At 35.5% G+C, this 14402-nt stretch overlaps 1 protein-coding gene across 1 annotated transcript in view; it reads left to right on the plus strand.

Annotated features, from left to right (window-relative positions):
- The window catches only part of LOC135131751 (uncharacterized), a 230190-nt gene that overhangs the window by 209981 nt on the left and 5807 nt on the right, over positions 1-14402 (plus strand). Inside the window, exons 3-5 of the mRNA XM_064059599.1 lie at positions 189-358; positions 918-1098; positions 1924-2088. Coding sequence (XP_063915669.1) covers positions 189-358; positions 918-1098; positions 1924-2088 — 516 coding nt within the window. The remainder of the gene's footprint in view (positions 1-188; positions 359-917; positions 1099-1923; positions 2089-14402) is intronic.

Consider the following 14402-nt stretch of genomic DNA (forward strand, 5'->3'; position numbering starts at 1 on the left):
TTAGTGGAGTAAATACAGGCAACTTTACAACCTAAAAAGTCCCTGCAAATGAATTTCTCGTATTTGTTAACAGTTTCTTGTAATTTGTTTATCTATGGATTTAGAGCCTCAAAAACAAAAACCACTTAATATTATATTTTAATTATGGTTATTATTTATTTATTAAGGTCACATTTTTCCCATTTCAGTGCCCAGCTAGCGGCAAGCCGAATCGATCAAAGGGCATCGTGTGCCGGCCTGGAAGGCGCAGGGCGCACCGGAAGAAAACCACCGCCATTATTAAGATCCCGTACTTTACCCGCCATTGTTGTTCCGGGGGTGAACATTCTGCAAGCTCAACTCGGCAGCTATTCGCCAGGTAGTCGTCGCTTAATCCTTAGAAAAGTTTCACAGAAAATTGGCAGAGGAAATAAAGTTAAAATTTTCCGAGTAAGAGGAAACAGTTCAATTTATCCCACAATGGTGTGTTGAATTTTTAACTCGCTCGACACGAAACTTTATGCTCGTAAATAAATTCACTTTAATCAAACTTCTGCGGAGACGGAATCGGAGATTTTTGTTTATTCTGGTTTTTTTTTGTTTGTTGCGAAATTCGCCACAGAAACAATTATGTTTTCGAATCGAGAAGTTAGTCCGAAATTGATTACGCGTCGTGGAAAATCAGCCGGCTGCAAAGCTTGCACTTATTGAACGAGGTGTGGATATAAGTCTGGTTCTTTTAATGTACGATGTATACTAGAATCATCGAACAGTCTATAAATATGGCGAAACTCGAATCCAGCCTTAAAACGCTCCACTCATCCATATTTAACGCGTCTCTTTCTTTTCCGATCCGTTCGCTCCCGGCTTCCAGCCCTTCCTTGTCAAACCCGCAGTCGCCCATTCTCACCGCAATTAAATATTTACTCACATTCCAGACATCCAGCAGAGCGCGCCAAGCCGTCCCGGTTTCTCTTCGCGGTTCCTCTCGGCGAGGGTGTCCTTCAGCCGGGATGACACCGTGGCCTTGGACATGCGGCGGAAGTCGGCCGTCAGCCGGCTCTGCGGCTCGGGGAATTACGGCCCGGAAAGGGGAGCCGACGGCACCTTGTTACTCAGGTGAGAGAATCTGCCTCCAGTTACCGAAAACGGACTAATTATGCAGTCAAGAGGAAGGCTCCTTTTACTTTGTAGCGGCGAACGAGGTATAAATAAAGTTTCCGGTTACGCGACCCTTAAAGGGGGTTAGCGTGATGCCGTTTTACTGAAAGATTATAGGGGATACTTATTTCGTGTGACCGCATGATGGATGAGGGGCTTCAGAGGAACGGACGTGGGAGAATTTACGGCGTGGTTGTAGGTCACTGGGGAATATCATCGCGCGTAAACAATCCACACAAATACAACACATTAAAAATTAGCTCCAAAATTGTACGTGTCTAAACTGAAAAAATAATAATTGGCAAATTTTGTTGTTTAGTGAGTGTTGATTTGACTACTCATCCCTAGCAAATAGTGTTCTTCCCCCACTGCACAAGTAAGTACACTTTGCACACTAGTAGCTTGCTAACAAACCCCACCCTCGTACCTCTCACAGCACAACACGCCCTAAGCCTTTTGTTCCTTAGACGCGCCAAATACCCATTAAAATCTCAAGCAGGATAATAACCTAAAAGCAGTCGAAAAAAGGCGAGCTTTCCTGCTGTAACATCCTGCAGACACGAATAATAAGCCCGGATAATGCAAATACTCCGGTCATAGCGCCAAGGCTATGAAGTGGGGCGTAAGAGCATCACGCAACGAGAATACATCCTCCACTTACCTTCCTTCATATCTTATTACTGCACGAGCTCGTCGGCGATTTATAAATTACGTCGTAAAGCCGAGATTTTCTGCGGATTACGGGAAAACTCGGCTTTAATTCCTTTTTATTGTTTGTTGCAGAGTGCCGGCACCGCACGTGGTGGCCGCCAGAGCCTACAGGATATCGAGTCCTAGCAGCAGCAGTACTGCTTTGTATAGGTTAGGGAAGCTGCTGAATCAAGGCGGGTCTAAAAATCAGGTCGTGGTGGACGATTCCAACGTGCCGAGGAGGCTCAGCTGGGAGAGGTTTGTACTCTTAACTGTGGTGTGGTGTGTCCAAACTTGATACATATACAAAAATTAAGTAGTAAAGTCGCAGACAAAACTTCTTGAGTAACACAGATTATTATTTTATTTCCCTGTTTTTTTCCTGTTTTTCTGTTAAGTACGTAGCAAATAAAACATACAGCCTTCTGTCTTCTTATTTCTCTTTACACCCCACCACCTTTTTGCTTACGTTTTAATATTTCGTTCTTGACATTGTTTTCTCTTCCACTAAGTTTTTTTTTACTTTTCGTCGGCACCATAACAAAAATCGGACAAAAACAACCTCCATTCATATTCTGAACAAACTTCAAGTAATTCACCTTAACCAAACCCCCGGATTACCTACTTCCAAACTTATGAAACACCCACTTACCGCTTCCCCCAAGTAGGACAAGGGTAAATCGTCCATGCTGTAAATTCCATGATTTATCCCACCTCTCATAGTCACCCCGATAGAAAAACTTGAAAACTTTGTTTCAACTTTGAAAGTCGTCGGTTTATTGAGGCTTTCACTTCGACTTTCTTACTACTCGACTTCATATGTTCGCCGGTCCCCGACTAATATTGCGAAGTTTGAAGCCCTCATGTGCTTGACAAGAGAATAATAACCATCATCTGTCCCCTTAATTGTGTACACTTTCGGGAATGTTCCGAATTCTGCTCTAATTTCCACTATCAAGTGTGTTTATCTGAGCCTGCCTGCATTTTTGGTGCGAGTACAAAGGACAACGACCACAATTACCAGCACCGGACATGCGATGGTATTGATCTGTCCCTGTCGCTATTGTAAAGTCTAATTCGCTTTGACGTATAACCGATGATCTATGTCGGCAGCGATAAATCTCGTATAGGAGTTTGCCCGAAGAGAAGCGATGACCGATAAATTAATGATAAGAGTTTTAGCTTAATACGTGTGCAAAATTTTGCTATAAATTAATTCTAAAATACGTTGCAAGTCACAGTTTTTAGCAAATTTTTCAACCTCCACACAGCACCACGTAGAGGAGTTTCATAGTGTTCTAAAAGAAGGAATACATTTTTTGTTTATACTTAGTTTGGTAGGAGCAGCCCAGAAGATGGCGTGGAGAAAACTATAGTAGTGACGATTGACAGAATCTGGGTTCAATTGATGATATATGGTGATATATTTACCGTCACATTTATAATGATATATAGGTCACATAACATCCAATTTGACTTTTAACAATGGAAAAATAACCGATGCTTGCATAATTAGATGAATTTTAAATTTTATTGTGTACATACTAAACACGTAGCTCAAATTTTAGTTATTTTATTGACTTTTAACTTTAAATGTTAGATTCTACCGCTTGTAAAATGAGAACTCAGTTGCTATTGTAAAGTAATTAAAATAAGCCAGAGAAACGAAGAAAGGAAGTGGGCGGAGATAAGTGTTCACAGTGTTAGATCAAAGCAAGAGCCCCGCCCACCCACCCCTCTCTTTATTCTAGTGAATACCCCTAATATTGTTAATTAATGACAAGATTATTATCTCACTATAATCTTACTCAAATCTGTTAAACTGTTGATGAGAAAATAGATAAATTGTAAATAAAGTATCTAAAAAGTTTTAAGCTGGTGTTAAATACGTATAAGAATCCTTAAGAATCAAATTTAAAATCAATATTACTGACACTCCTCCCACTAGCACAAGCTCCTCCTTAAAAAATCATTTCATTGACCCGGAGAAGAGGGCGGCGTTCACAATTCTACCTAATAGAATTTACTTTATTATTTTAAAATATACCTATACGCTGACGCCAAAGTCGTTTTTCGAGCAAAAATCAAAAATACACTTGAAAAAATCTAGTTCTAGATTCTATTATTGGTCAATATAAAAGTCAACTGCGGTCTCAGAGCCAATAAAATCAGTTATCAAAACGAAATACGGGTGGGTGGGCGGGGCCACTTTTGACTTTGTTTTAAATCTTAGATTCTACCGCTTGTCCAAATAGAATTCAATTCAGAGAAATATAGAAAAAGATGGCCGGAGCTAAGTTTAGCTTTTTACCACACATCTGTTAAACCGTTGGGGAAAAACTACAAAATAAAACATCTAGAAAATATCAAGCTGGTGTTAAATAAGCGTACCAAACACAAAAATTACATTTCAAAAGCAATATTATTGATACTCCTCCAACTCCCAAAAACTCCACTTTAATAAAACGTTTCATTGGCCCGGAGAAGAGGGGTGGCGTTTACAATTGTACCTCATTGTGTCTATTGTATATGATTTTCAAATATTTTTGGGTAAACACTGACAGCAAGGTCGTTTTTCGAATTAGAATTAAAATTTTATCAAAACAAAATTAGTCGTGGATTCCATTATTTGTCAATACAAAATGCAACTTCCGTCACAGAGCCAATGGAATGAGTTATCAAAACGGAGTAGGGGTGGGTGGGTGGGGTCATTTTTATTTTGTTTAAATTTATTCTACCGCTTGTCAAATAAGAACTCAATTCCTATTGTGAAGTAATTAAAATAATTCAAAGAAACGAAGGAAGAAGGTGGGCGGAGATAAGTTTTCAGAGTGTCATATGAAAAAAATAGCCCCGCCCACCCACCCCTCTCTTTATTCTAGCTAATACTCTTAATAATGTTAATTAATGACAATATTATTATCTTATTATAATCTTACTTAAATCTATTAAATCTTGACGAGAAAATAGCTAAATTGTTAATAAAATATCTAAAAGTATGAAAATCTTGTTAAATAACCATACCATACTTAAGAATCAGATTTAAAATCAATATTACTGACACTCCTCCCACTAGCACAAGCTCCACCTTAAAAAATCATTTGATTGACCCGGAGAAGAAGAACGGCGTTCACAATTCTACCTAATAGAGTTTACTTTATTATGGTTATTAAATATTTCTACCTTTACGCTGACGGCACAGTCGTTTTTCGAACACAAATCAAAATTCCACTTGAAAAAATATAGTTCAGGATTCTATTACGTATTTGTCAATATAAAATTCAACTTCTGTCTCACAGCCAACAAAATGAGTTATCAAAACGGAATACGGGTGGGTGGGTGGGGCCACTTTTGACTTTGTTTTAAATCTTAGATTCCACCGCTTGTTAAAATAGAATTCAATTCTTATTTTACAGTAAATAAAATGAGTCAGAGAAATAGAAAAAGAGATGGGCGGAGTTAAGTTCAACTTTTTGCTATAAATCTGTGAAACCGTTGAGCAGAAAGTAGATAAATTATCAACAAAATATCTAGAAAGTATTATGCTAGTGTTAAATAAACGTACCAGACGTAAGAATTACATTTCAAAAGCAATATTACTGATGCTCCTCCCACTCGCAAAAGCTCCACCTTAATAAATCGTTTCATTGGCTCGAAGAAAAGGGGTGGCGTTTACAATTGTACTTCATTGTGTCTACTTTATATGATTTTGAAATATTTCAACGTAAACGCTGACAGCAATGTAGTTTTTCGAATTAGGATTAAAATTTGATAAAAAAAATTAATCGTATATAAACGGAGTAGGGGTGGGTGGTTGGGGTTATTTTTTTTTTAATTTTAGATTCCATCCCTTGTCAAATCATAATTAAATTCCTATGGTAAAATAATTAAAATAAGCCAAAGAAACAGAGAAAGGAGCCAGGCAGAGATAAGTTTTAAGAGTGTTATATGAAAGCAATAGCCCCGCCCACCCGCCCCTTCCTTTTGTTCTAGTGAATACCCCTAATATTGTTAATTCATGACAAAATTATCTTATTATAATCTTACTCAAATCTGTTAAACAGGTTAAACTGTTGATGAGAAAACAGATAAATCGTAAATAAAATATCTAGAAAGTATTATGCTGGTGTTAGATAAACGTACCAGACGTAAAAATTATATTTCAAAAGCAATAATACTGATGCTCCTCCCACTCGCAAAAGCTCCACCTTAATAAATCGTTTCATTGGCCCGGAGAAAAGGTGTGGCGTTTACAATTGTACCTCATTGAGCCTACTTTATGTGATTTTCAAATATTTCTACGTAAACGCTGACAGCAATGTCGTTTTTCGAATTAGAATTAAAATTTTATAAAAAAAAAATTAAACATATATTCTATTATTTGCCAATATAACATGGAACTTCCGTCACAGAGTCAATGAAATGAGTTATCAAAACGGAGTAGGGGTGGGTGGGTGGAGTCATTTTTATTTTCTTTTAAATTTTAGATTCCACCGCTTGTCAAATCATAATTAAATTCCTATGGTAAAATAATTAAAATAAGTCAGAGAAACGGAGAAAGAAGCTGGGCGGATATAAGTTTTCAGAAAGTTATATGAAAACAATAGCCCCGCCCACCCGCCCCTCCTTTTATTCTAGTGAATACACCTAATATTGTTAATTAATGACAAAATTATCTTATTATAATCCTACTCAAATCTATTAAATTGTTGATGAGAAAACAGATAAATCGTAAATAAAATATTTAGAAAGTATTATGTTAGTGTTAAATAAACGTACCAAACTTAAGAATTATATTTCAAAAGCAATATTATTGATGCTCCTCCGACTTGCTAAAGCGCCACCTTAATAAATCGTTTCATTGGCCCAGAGAAGAGGGGTGGCGTTTACAAATTTGCTTATTAAATCATAATTAAATTCCTCTGGTAAAATAATTAAAATAAGTCAAAGAAACGGAGAAAGGAGCTAGGCGGAGATACGTTTTAAGAGTGTTATATGAAAGCAATAGCCCCGCCCACCCGCCCCTCCCTTTATTCTAGTGAACACCCCTAATATTGTTAATTAATGACAAAATTATCTTATTATAATCTTACTCAAATCTGTTAAACTGTTGATGAGAAAACAGATGAATCGTAAATAAAATTTCTAGAAAGTATTATGCTGATGTTAAATAAACGCACCAGACGTAAAAATTACATTTCAAAAGCAATATTACTGATGCTCCTCCCACTCACAAAGGCTCCACCTTCATAAATCGTTTCATTGGCCCGGAGAAAAGGGTGGCGTTTACAATTGTACCTCATTGTGTCTGTTTGATATGATTTTGAAATATTTCTACGTAAACGCTGACAGCAAAGTAGTTTTTCGAATTAGAATTAAAATTTGATAAAAAAAAAATTATGGTATATACTATTATTTGTCAATATAACATGGAACTTCCGTCACAGAGCCAATGAAATGAGTTATCAAAACGGAGTAGGGGTGGGTGGGTGGACTTACTTTTATTTTGTTTTCAATTTTAGATTCCACCGCTTGTCAAATCATAATTAAATTCCTATGGTAAAATAAATAAAATAAGTCAGAGAAACAGAGAAAGGAGCTGGGCGGAGATAAGTTTTATGCTATATGAAAGCAATAGCCCCACCCATCGCCCCTGCCTTTATTCTAGTGAATACCCCTAATATTGTTAATTAATGATATAAATCGTCATAGATTCTGTTATTTGTCAATATAAAATACAACTTCTGTCACAGAGCCAATGCAATGAGTTATCAAAATGGAGTAAGAAGGGGGTGGGTGGGGTTATTTTTATGTTTTTTTAATTTCAGATTCGACGGCTTGTCAAATCAGAAACTCAATTCCTGTTCTAAAGTAATAAAAATAAGTCATAGAAACGAAGAAAGGTGGGCGGATATAAGTTTTCAGAGTGTTATGTGAAAGCAATAGCCCCGCCCACCCGCCCCTCTCTTTATTCTAGTGATTACTTTTGATATTGTTAATTAATGACAAATAAAGTACATATCTAGAAAGTATTAAGCTGGTGTTAAATGAGCATAGCATACTTAAGATACAGATTTAAAATCAATATTACTGACGCTCCGCCCACTAGCACAAGCTCCACCTTAAAAAAATAATTTCATTGTCCCGGAGAAGAAGGGCCGCGTTCACAATGGTACCTAATTAAAAGAGCTTGCTTTACTATTTTTAAATATTTCTACCTATACTCTGACAGCAAAATCCTTTTTTGACGAAAAATCAAAATTTCACTTGAAATATTATTTGTCAATATGAAATTCAACTTCCGTCTCAGAACCAATAAAATCAATTATCAAAATGATATACGGGTGGGTGGGTGGGGCCACTTTTGACTTTGTTTTAAATCTTAGATTCTACTGCTTGTCAAAATACAATTCAATTCTGATTTTATAGTAAATAAAATAAGTCAGAACAATGGAGAAAGAGATGGGCGGAGCTAAGTTTAGCCTTTTGGTACAAAATCTGTTAAACCGTTTTGGAGAAAATAGATGAATTATAAACAAGTTAGGGGTAATTCTGAATCAAGCCTGTTAAATTTAAAGGGTGTTAAATTAAAAATTTCCACAGTTTGAGTTAAATTCGTAAATCTGATTAGCTGTTTCTTTTTTAACAACCTCTATTAAATTTTAACATATTTGATCCAGAATTGGTCCTAATATTTACTAATTATTAAGCTGGTGTTAAATAAGCGTAACAGACGTAAGCAATATTATTGATGCTCCTCCCACTAGTCCCACTACCAAAAGCTCCACCTTAATAAAACGTTTCATTGGTCCGAAGAAGAGGTGTAGGGTTGACAATTGTACCTCATTGTGTCTATTTTATTTTGATTTTCAAATATTTTAACTTAAATCCTACTATTTGTCAATATAAAATGCCACTTCCGTCACAGAGCCAAGGAAATGAGTTATCAAAACGGAGTAGGGGTAGTTGGGTGGGGTTATTTTTATGTTTTTTTAGTTTTAGATTCTACGGCTTGTCAAATCAGAAACTCAATTCCTGTTGTAAAGTAATAAAAATAAGTCAAAGAAACGAAGGAAGGAGGTGGGCGGAGATAAGTTTTCCGAGTGTTATATGAAAGCAATAGCCCCGCCCACCCGCCCCTGTCTTTATTCTAGTGAATACTCTTAATATGTTAATTAATGACAAGATTATTATCTTATTATAATCTTACTCAAATTGTTGATGAGAAAATAGATAAATTGTAAATAAAGTATCTAGAAAGTATTAAGCTGGTCTTAAATAAGCATATCATACTTAAGAATCAGATTTAAAATCAATATTACTGCTTACTGCCACTCCTCCGACTAGCATAAGCTCCACCTTAAAAATCATATCATTGCCCTCGGAGAAGAGGAACGGCGTTCACAATTCTATCTAATAGAGTTTACTCTATTATCATTTTTAAATATTAATAAGTCTTTTTTGAACAAAAATCAAAATTTCGCTTGAAAAAATGTAGTTCTAGATTCTGTTATTTGTTCATATAAAATTCAAGTTCTGTTTCAGAGCCAATAAAATGAGTTATCAAAACGGAATACGGGTGGGTGGGGTCACTTTTGACTTTGTTTTAAATATTAGAGTCTAGCGCCTGTAGAAGAGAAACGGGGAAAGTTTTTAAGTGTAAATTCGACCTTTTGACAATGGAATTTAATGTTTATCTCGAGAAATCGAAAAATCCAAAATTTAGAAAATTAAAAAATTAAATGATCAAAAAAGTTTCTGAATTGCTGATCAATGGAAAAATTGAAAAAGCGAAGAAAAATTAAAGAACCGAAAACCTGAAAAAATTAAAAACTGTACATCACAATAAGCTGTTTTCTTGGAAAAGTCGAAAAATTGGAAAATTTAAACAATAAAAAATCGAAAAATAGAATATTTGAAAAACGGAAAGTAAAATCTGATAATTAATTTTAAAATTAAATTAATGAATGTTAAGAATTAATCATTGAAATTTTCTTTTCCGCTAGTTTTAATTGTCCTAGTTCTTGGTTTTTAATTTTTCAAATTATCCAATTTTTCAATTCAACTGAAAATTCGAAAATCGAATAATTAGAAAATCAAAATTTCAAAGTTTGAAAAATCGAAAAATGTAATCATTAAAAGTTGGAAAATCGAAATTTTCTGAATGAAATGAGTTCTCAAAATGGAGTAGGGGTGGGTGGGTGGGGTTAATATATTTTTTTAATTTTAGATTCTACGGCTTGTCAAATCAGAAACTCAATTTCTATTGTAAAGTAATTAAAATAAGTCAGAGAAACGAAGGAAGGAGGTGGGCGGAGATAAGTTTTCCGAGTGTTATATGAAAGCAATAGCCCCGCCCACCCGCCCCTGTCTTTATTCTAATGAATACTCTTAATATTGTTAATTAATGACAAGATTATTATCTTATTATAATCTTACTCAAATCTGTTGGTGAGAAAATAGATAAATTGTAAATAAAGTATCTAGAAAGTATTAAGCTGGTCTTAAATAAGCATATCATAAATAAGATAAATCTTATAGCAAATAATATTAAAAAAAAAATACGATTAGCGTTTTTTTTTTGTCTTAGGTTCTATTAGTACCCATTCCCCCTCTACAGAAGAAGATAATTAACCCCACCCACCCACCCTGCCTCCATTTCAGTGATCCATTTCATCTGCTCCGAATGAAAAATCGTCAGAATGAGAACAGCGCGGGTGGGCGGGGCTAGAACTTACTTATAAAAAAGTGTAGTAAAAAGATAACTTAACTCCACCCACTAGCACAGGCTCCACCTTAAAAAAATCATTTCATTGTCCCGGGAAAATTGCTTTTTTAGACTTGACAGACAAAATTTCTAACGTAGACGATGAAAAAACAGGACACTTTTAATAAAATTAAACAAAATCAATCCCCGTAATTACCCGCCTTTCCCCAACCTCCCCATTTTTTTGAATTCGAATTCCCGTAATCGCTGATCTCCGCTCCCGACTAACCCATTCCCCCGACGCCGCCCCCGCCCGATAAATTAATTACAAGAGCTTTATCTTCGTCGAAGCGCCATTACGCCGCTTTTGAGTACAAGTCCCACGAGCGGAATTACATTTTTCGGTTCCATTTGTCACGTGGCCTGCCATTATCTCCAGAGAGGAAGTCTATTCCGTGACCAATCGAATTGTCTTATTTCATCGTAAGCGTCATTTGTCTTCCATTTCTGGCGCGAGATAACACAAATCTAACTTTACTTATTGAATTTGTGAAGTGCCACCATGATTGTTCTAATAGTGAAACTGTGGGAGAAAATAATCAACGTCGTTCTGGACGTCAAAATGGGGTAAGTCGCCGGAAATTGTGCTATGCTGGACGGGATTAATAGGAATTTTCAATTATTTCCCGATCGACGGGTGTCCTTGGACATTCTCGTCATGGGGAGGGTTCGAAGATGGGGGTATGAGGGCACGATTTTGGTAATGATGCAGGGATAATTGTTACCAAGCTTGTTATTTTAGTCTAGTCGGAAGGCTAAATATCAGGACGTTATCGGGTTGTGTCTACAAAGTTTATAAATGGATTTTGTTTAGAAATATTATCACTAATAAGAAATCGATGTTTGTTTTATCACATCATGAGCTCAAAATGACAAAAATCGCTTTTTAAAAATACGTCACGAAGACAGTAACAGACAGACGGACGGAAACCGGACGTTCTGATCCTCTAATTACTACTTCCCTAACACTCTCGCAAAGTAAAAATTCGTGTAGACTTTGAAAACACAAATTTAAGGCGCCGTTACTCTGAAAATTTTCCGTAATGGTGGTGACGTCTTGTTACTTCGTAAACGACCGCTTTTACGAGGATTTTCTTTACGATTTCGAGTGTAAAGTAGTCTTTGAGTTATTCGTCTTTAAAATGCGTTTTCGCGGTTTTAATGGACCGTTGAGCTGCCATAAAGGTGTGGTTTCACTGGTTAAGATAAAATAATAATAGAATCAGGAAGAAGTCGCTCATTTGGATAAACAAAAGAATTAAATCTGTAAAAAAGCGACCGTTGTGGGAAATGTTTTAGCATGATTTGCATAACAATAAACGTACACATGTGTATTAAACTGTAAAAAGTTCTCAAAGCGGTGTAATTTTAATATGCTTTGGACTATTCCACAAAAAATTTAATTTAATTCAGGAGACACCTCAGTACGTCCTGCTAGGATTTACACAACAATTTAATTTTACAGTAAGGCTAATTTCATTTGCTGGATGTATTTTCACGGAAAGCTAATTTATTTGTAATGAGTTTATCTCATTTCCGTAGTTCCGCGTCAATATGGAGAATGTTATTGGCAGTAATTAAATATAGTTATTTATTTTCTAATGTGTACATTTCAGTTCGATTCTAAACACGCTATATTAACAATATGAAAATGATTGACGCAATTTTTTTAAACATTCAGTTAACTATATTTTAACAACATGTTGTTCAGCAGAATGTCACTAGTCTAATTAAAATCGGCTTAACAATTCTGTGCCGTTTCAATCAACTGTAATTACTGTTTGTGGTGTCGTTATTAATTAGCTTGACGCATTCGTGCACAAAGACCTACCCACGTTATATAAAAAAATTCTTAAGATTTTTATTTAATAACATGTTGACAAGCCCTGGTTCTAGACCACAATAATAAGTTAAAATAATTTAAAAAAAAATTACAATTACTTAATTCGCTGCAATAATAATAACAATCATATCACAACCCGTTATAATTCCCCCTTTAATAACTGCTCTTTCCGACCTCCACCGCACGTTTGTCGATCGTTTAATTATTCAGCAAATATCGTCCAACCACCCAAACCTGACACGTTAAGCCCATTCACCAGCGATTACAAAGTTACAACAGAATTGGCTATTCTGCGGCCAAAATTCTGGACATTCTCCGATTAATACATCTATTTACGTACTCGACGAAACGATAAAAATGATAACAGCGCAAATACATGCATCACGTCCGCAAACAATTGGAGACCAGATGGAGTCGGGGAAATCGGAATTGATTGCAAGGTCCGAGCTTTTCGCAAAAAAAGTTTCTCGGGACGATGCAATTCCGATTTCAGGGAGGCTGCATCAAAGCTCCATTCAAAGTGTAACGAACTGAAAGCTGGTGAACTTTGATACGAGCGTCTTGGCTCGTGTTTACTGATGAAGTAACTGACCCTGTGGCGATGTCGACTCCATCGATTTCGGGCATTCATCCATTCTCACGGAAAGATGTATTTATTAGAGCCGGGTTTGGTTTTTTTGTGGGGTTTGCGTTCTGGAAGTCGTTAGATGTTAGACGATCATTAAAATTGCAACTTCTTTTTAGAGATTGGTTTTATTGATTTTTGTTTGATTGGAACGTATCGCAAAAGTACATGAAGGAGTTCCTTGTAATGGTTGTTTTTGTTCATCAAACTGTGATCTTAGTTTCCGCATGTCTTGTTATCTCCTTATTTTGTTCAAACACGCAAAAACAGTGTTTAAGTTGAAGTCCAAACCTTATTATTTCTTCTTTTTTGAATATCTTCAGTCAATTCTATTATTATATGGCTTTAAAATCGAAGTCACACTTCATTCTGAAATTCTTCTAGGTCTTTACTAAATTACCAAACGATCTAAAATTCGATCAGAAATATTTCATGACTCTTATTTCGCTCCAGTAGAATATTTTATGGTGACAAATTAGCTTCGTTCTTTAAATTCCAGGTCCAGAATACAGCTGTACTTTTTTCCCTTTTCTTGTTCTCCAGTTAGAATTTTTCTAGAACTTTTCAAATTTAAGTCAAGAGAGATTTCTTTAATAATTTTAGGCTGACTTTTAAATTCTCTAGCTGCTTTAGTCATTAGAAGCCTTCTAGGATCGTCCATTCCATCTCGCTCCCAAAATTCTGTGGAAATTTTCTGTTCTTGTAGATTCAGAACAGAAACTCTGGAAAATTTTCTTCAACTTGAGTCTTCTCTTCCTTCCCGTTTTCGAATTCTTTTAGAACTTTCTTGAAATTCCAAACCTTTTAGTTTTGTCGACTTCAAACATGTATGCAGTTCTAAACCTTCTATCCCTTCTCAGTTTCAAATAGAATCCTATGCGACATTTTTTAAATCATTGCAACTAACTTCCTTCATCAAGTGTAAGGTAAAACCAAAGTCGAAATTTTCTAACTCTTTAAGATTTTAGAAAAGAACTACATATTATACAATTTTCTTGAACGCATTCTTCTTTCTTTTAATTCAGAATAGAAATGTTTCAGATTTCTTTATCTTCTTGTTTCTGAATTTTATTCTTCTGGAAGTTTCTTGAATTCGTGTCAAATTTTTTCTCTGCATTTAACATTCACCAAAGTCGAAATTGTTTTAATTCTTCTAATTCCACATTTTTTGGATTCTTCTGTTTCTAGTTTCTAAATAGAAGCCTTCCAGGAACTTCTATAAGTGGATTTGTATTTTGCAGTAATTCTTCTTGCACTTTTCTTCCTAAGCAGATTCTTTCAAAAATCTTTGAATTCACATTAGTAAGTTCTTTCTTTAAATGCAATATATATCTGAA

Source organism: Zophobas morio, unplaced genomic scaffold (assembly GCF_036711695.1).
Source record: "Zophobas morio isolate AGI-343-1 ecotype UQ-CSIRO unplaced genomic scaffold, CSIRO_AGI_Zmor_V1 ptg000021l, whole genome shotgun sequence".
In the NCBI taxonomy this organism is placed as follows: Eukaryota; Metazoa; Arthropoda; class Insecta; order Coleoptera; family Tenebrionidae; genus Zophobas; species Zophobas morio.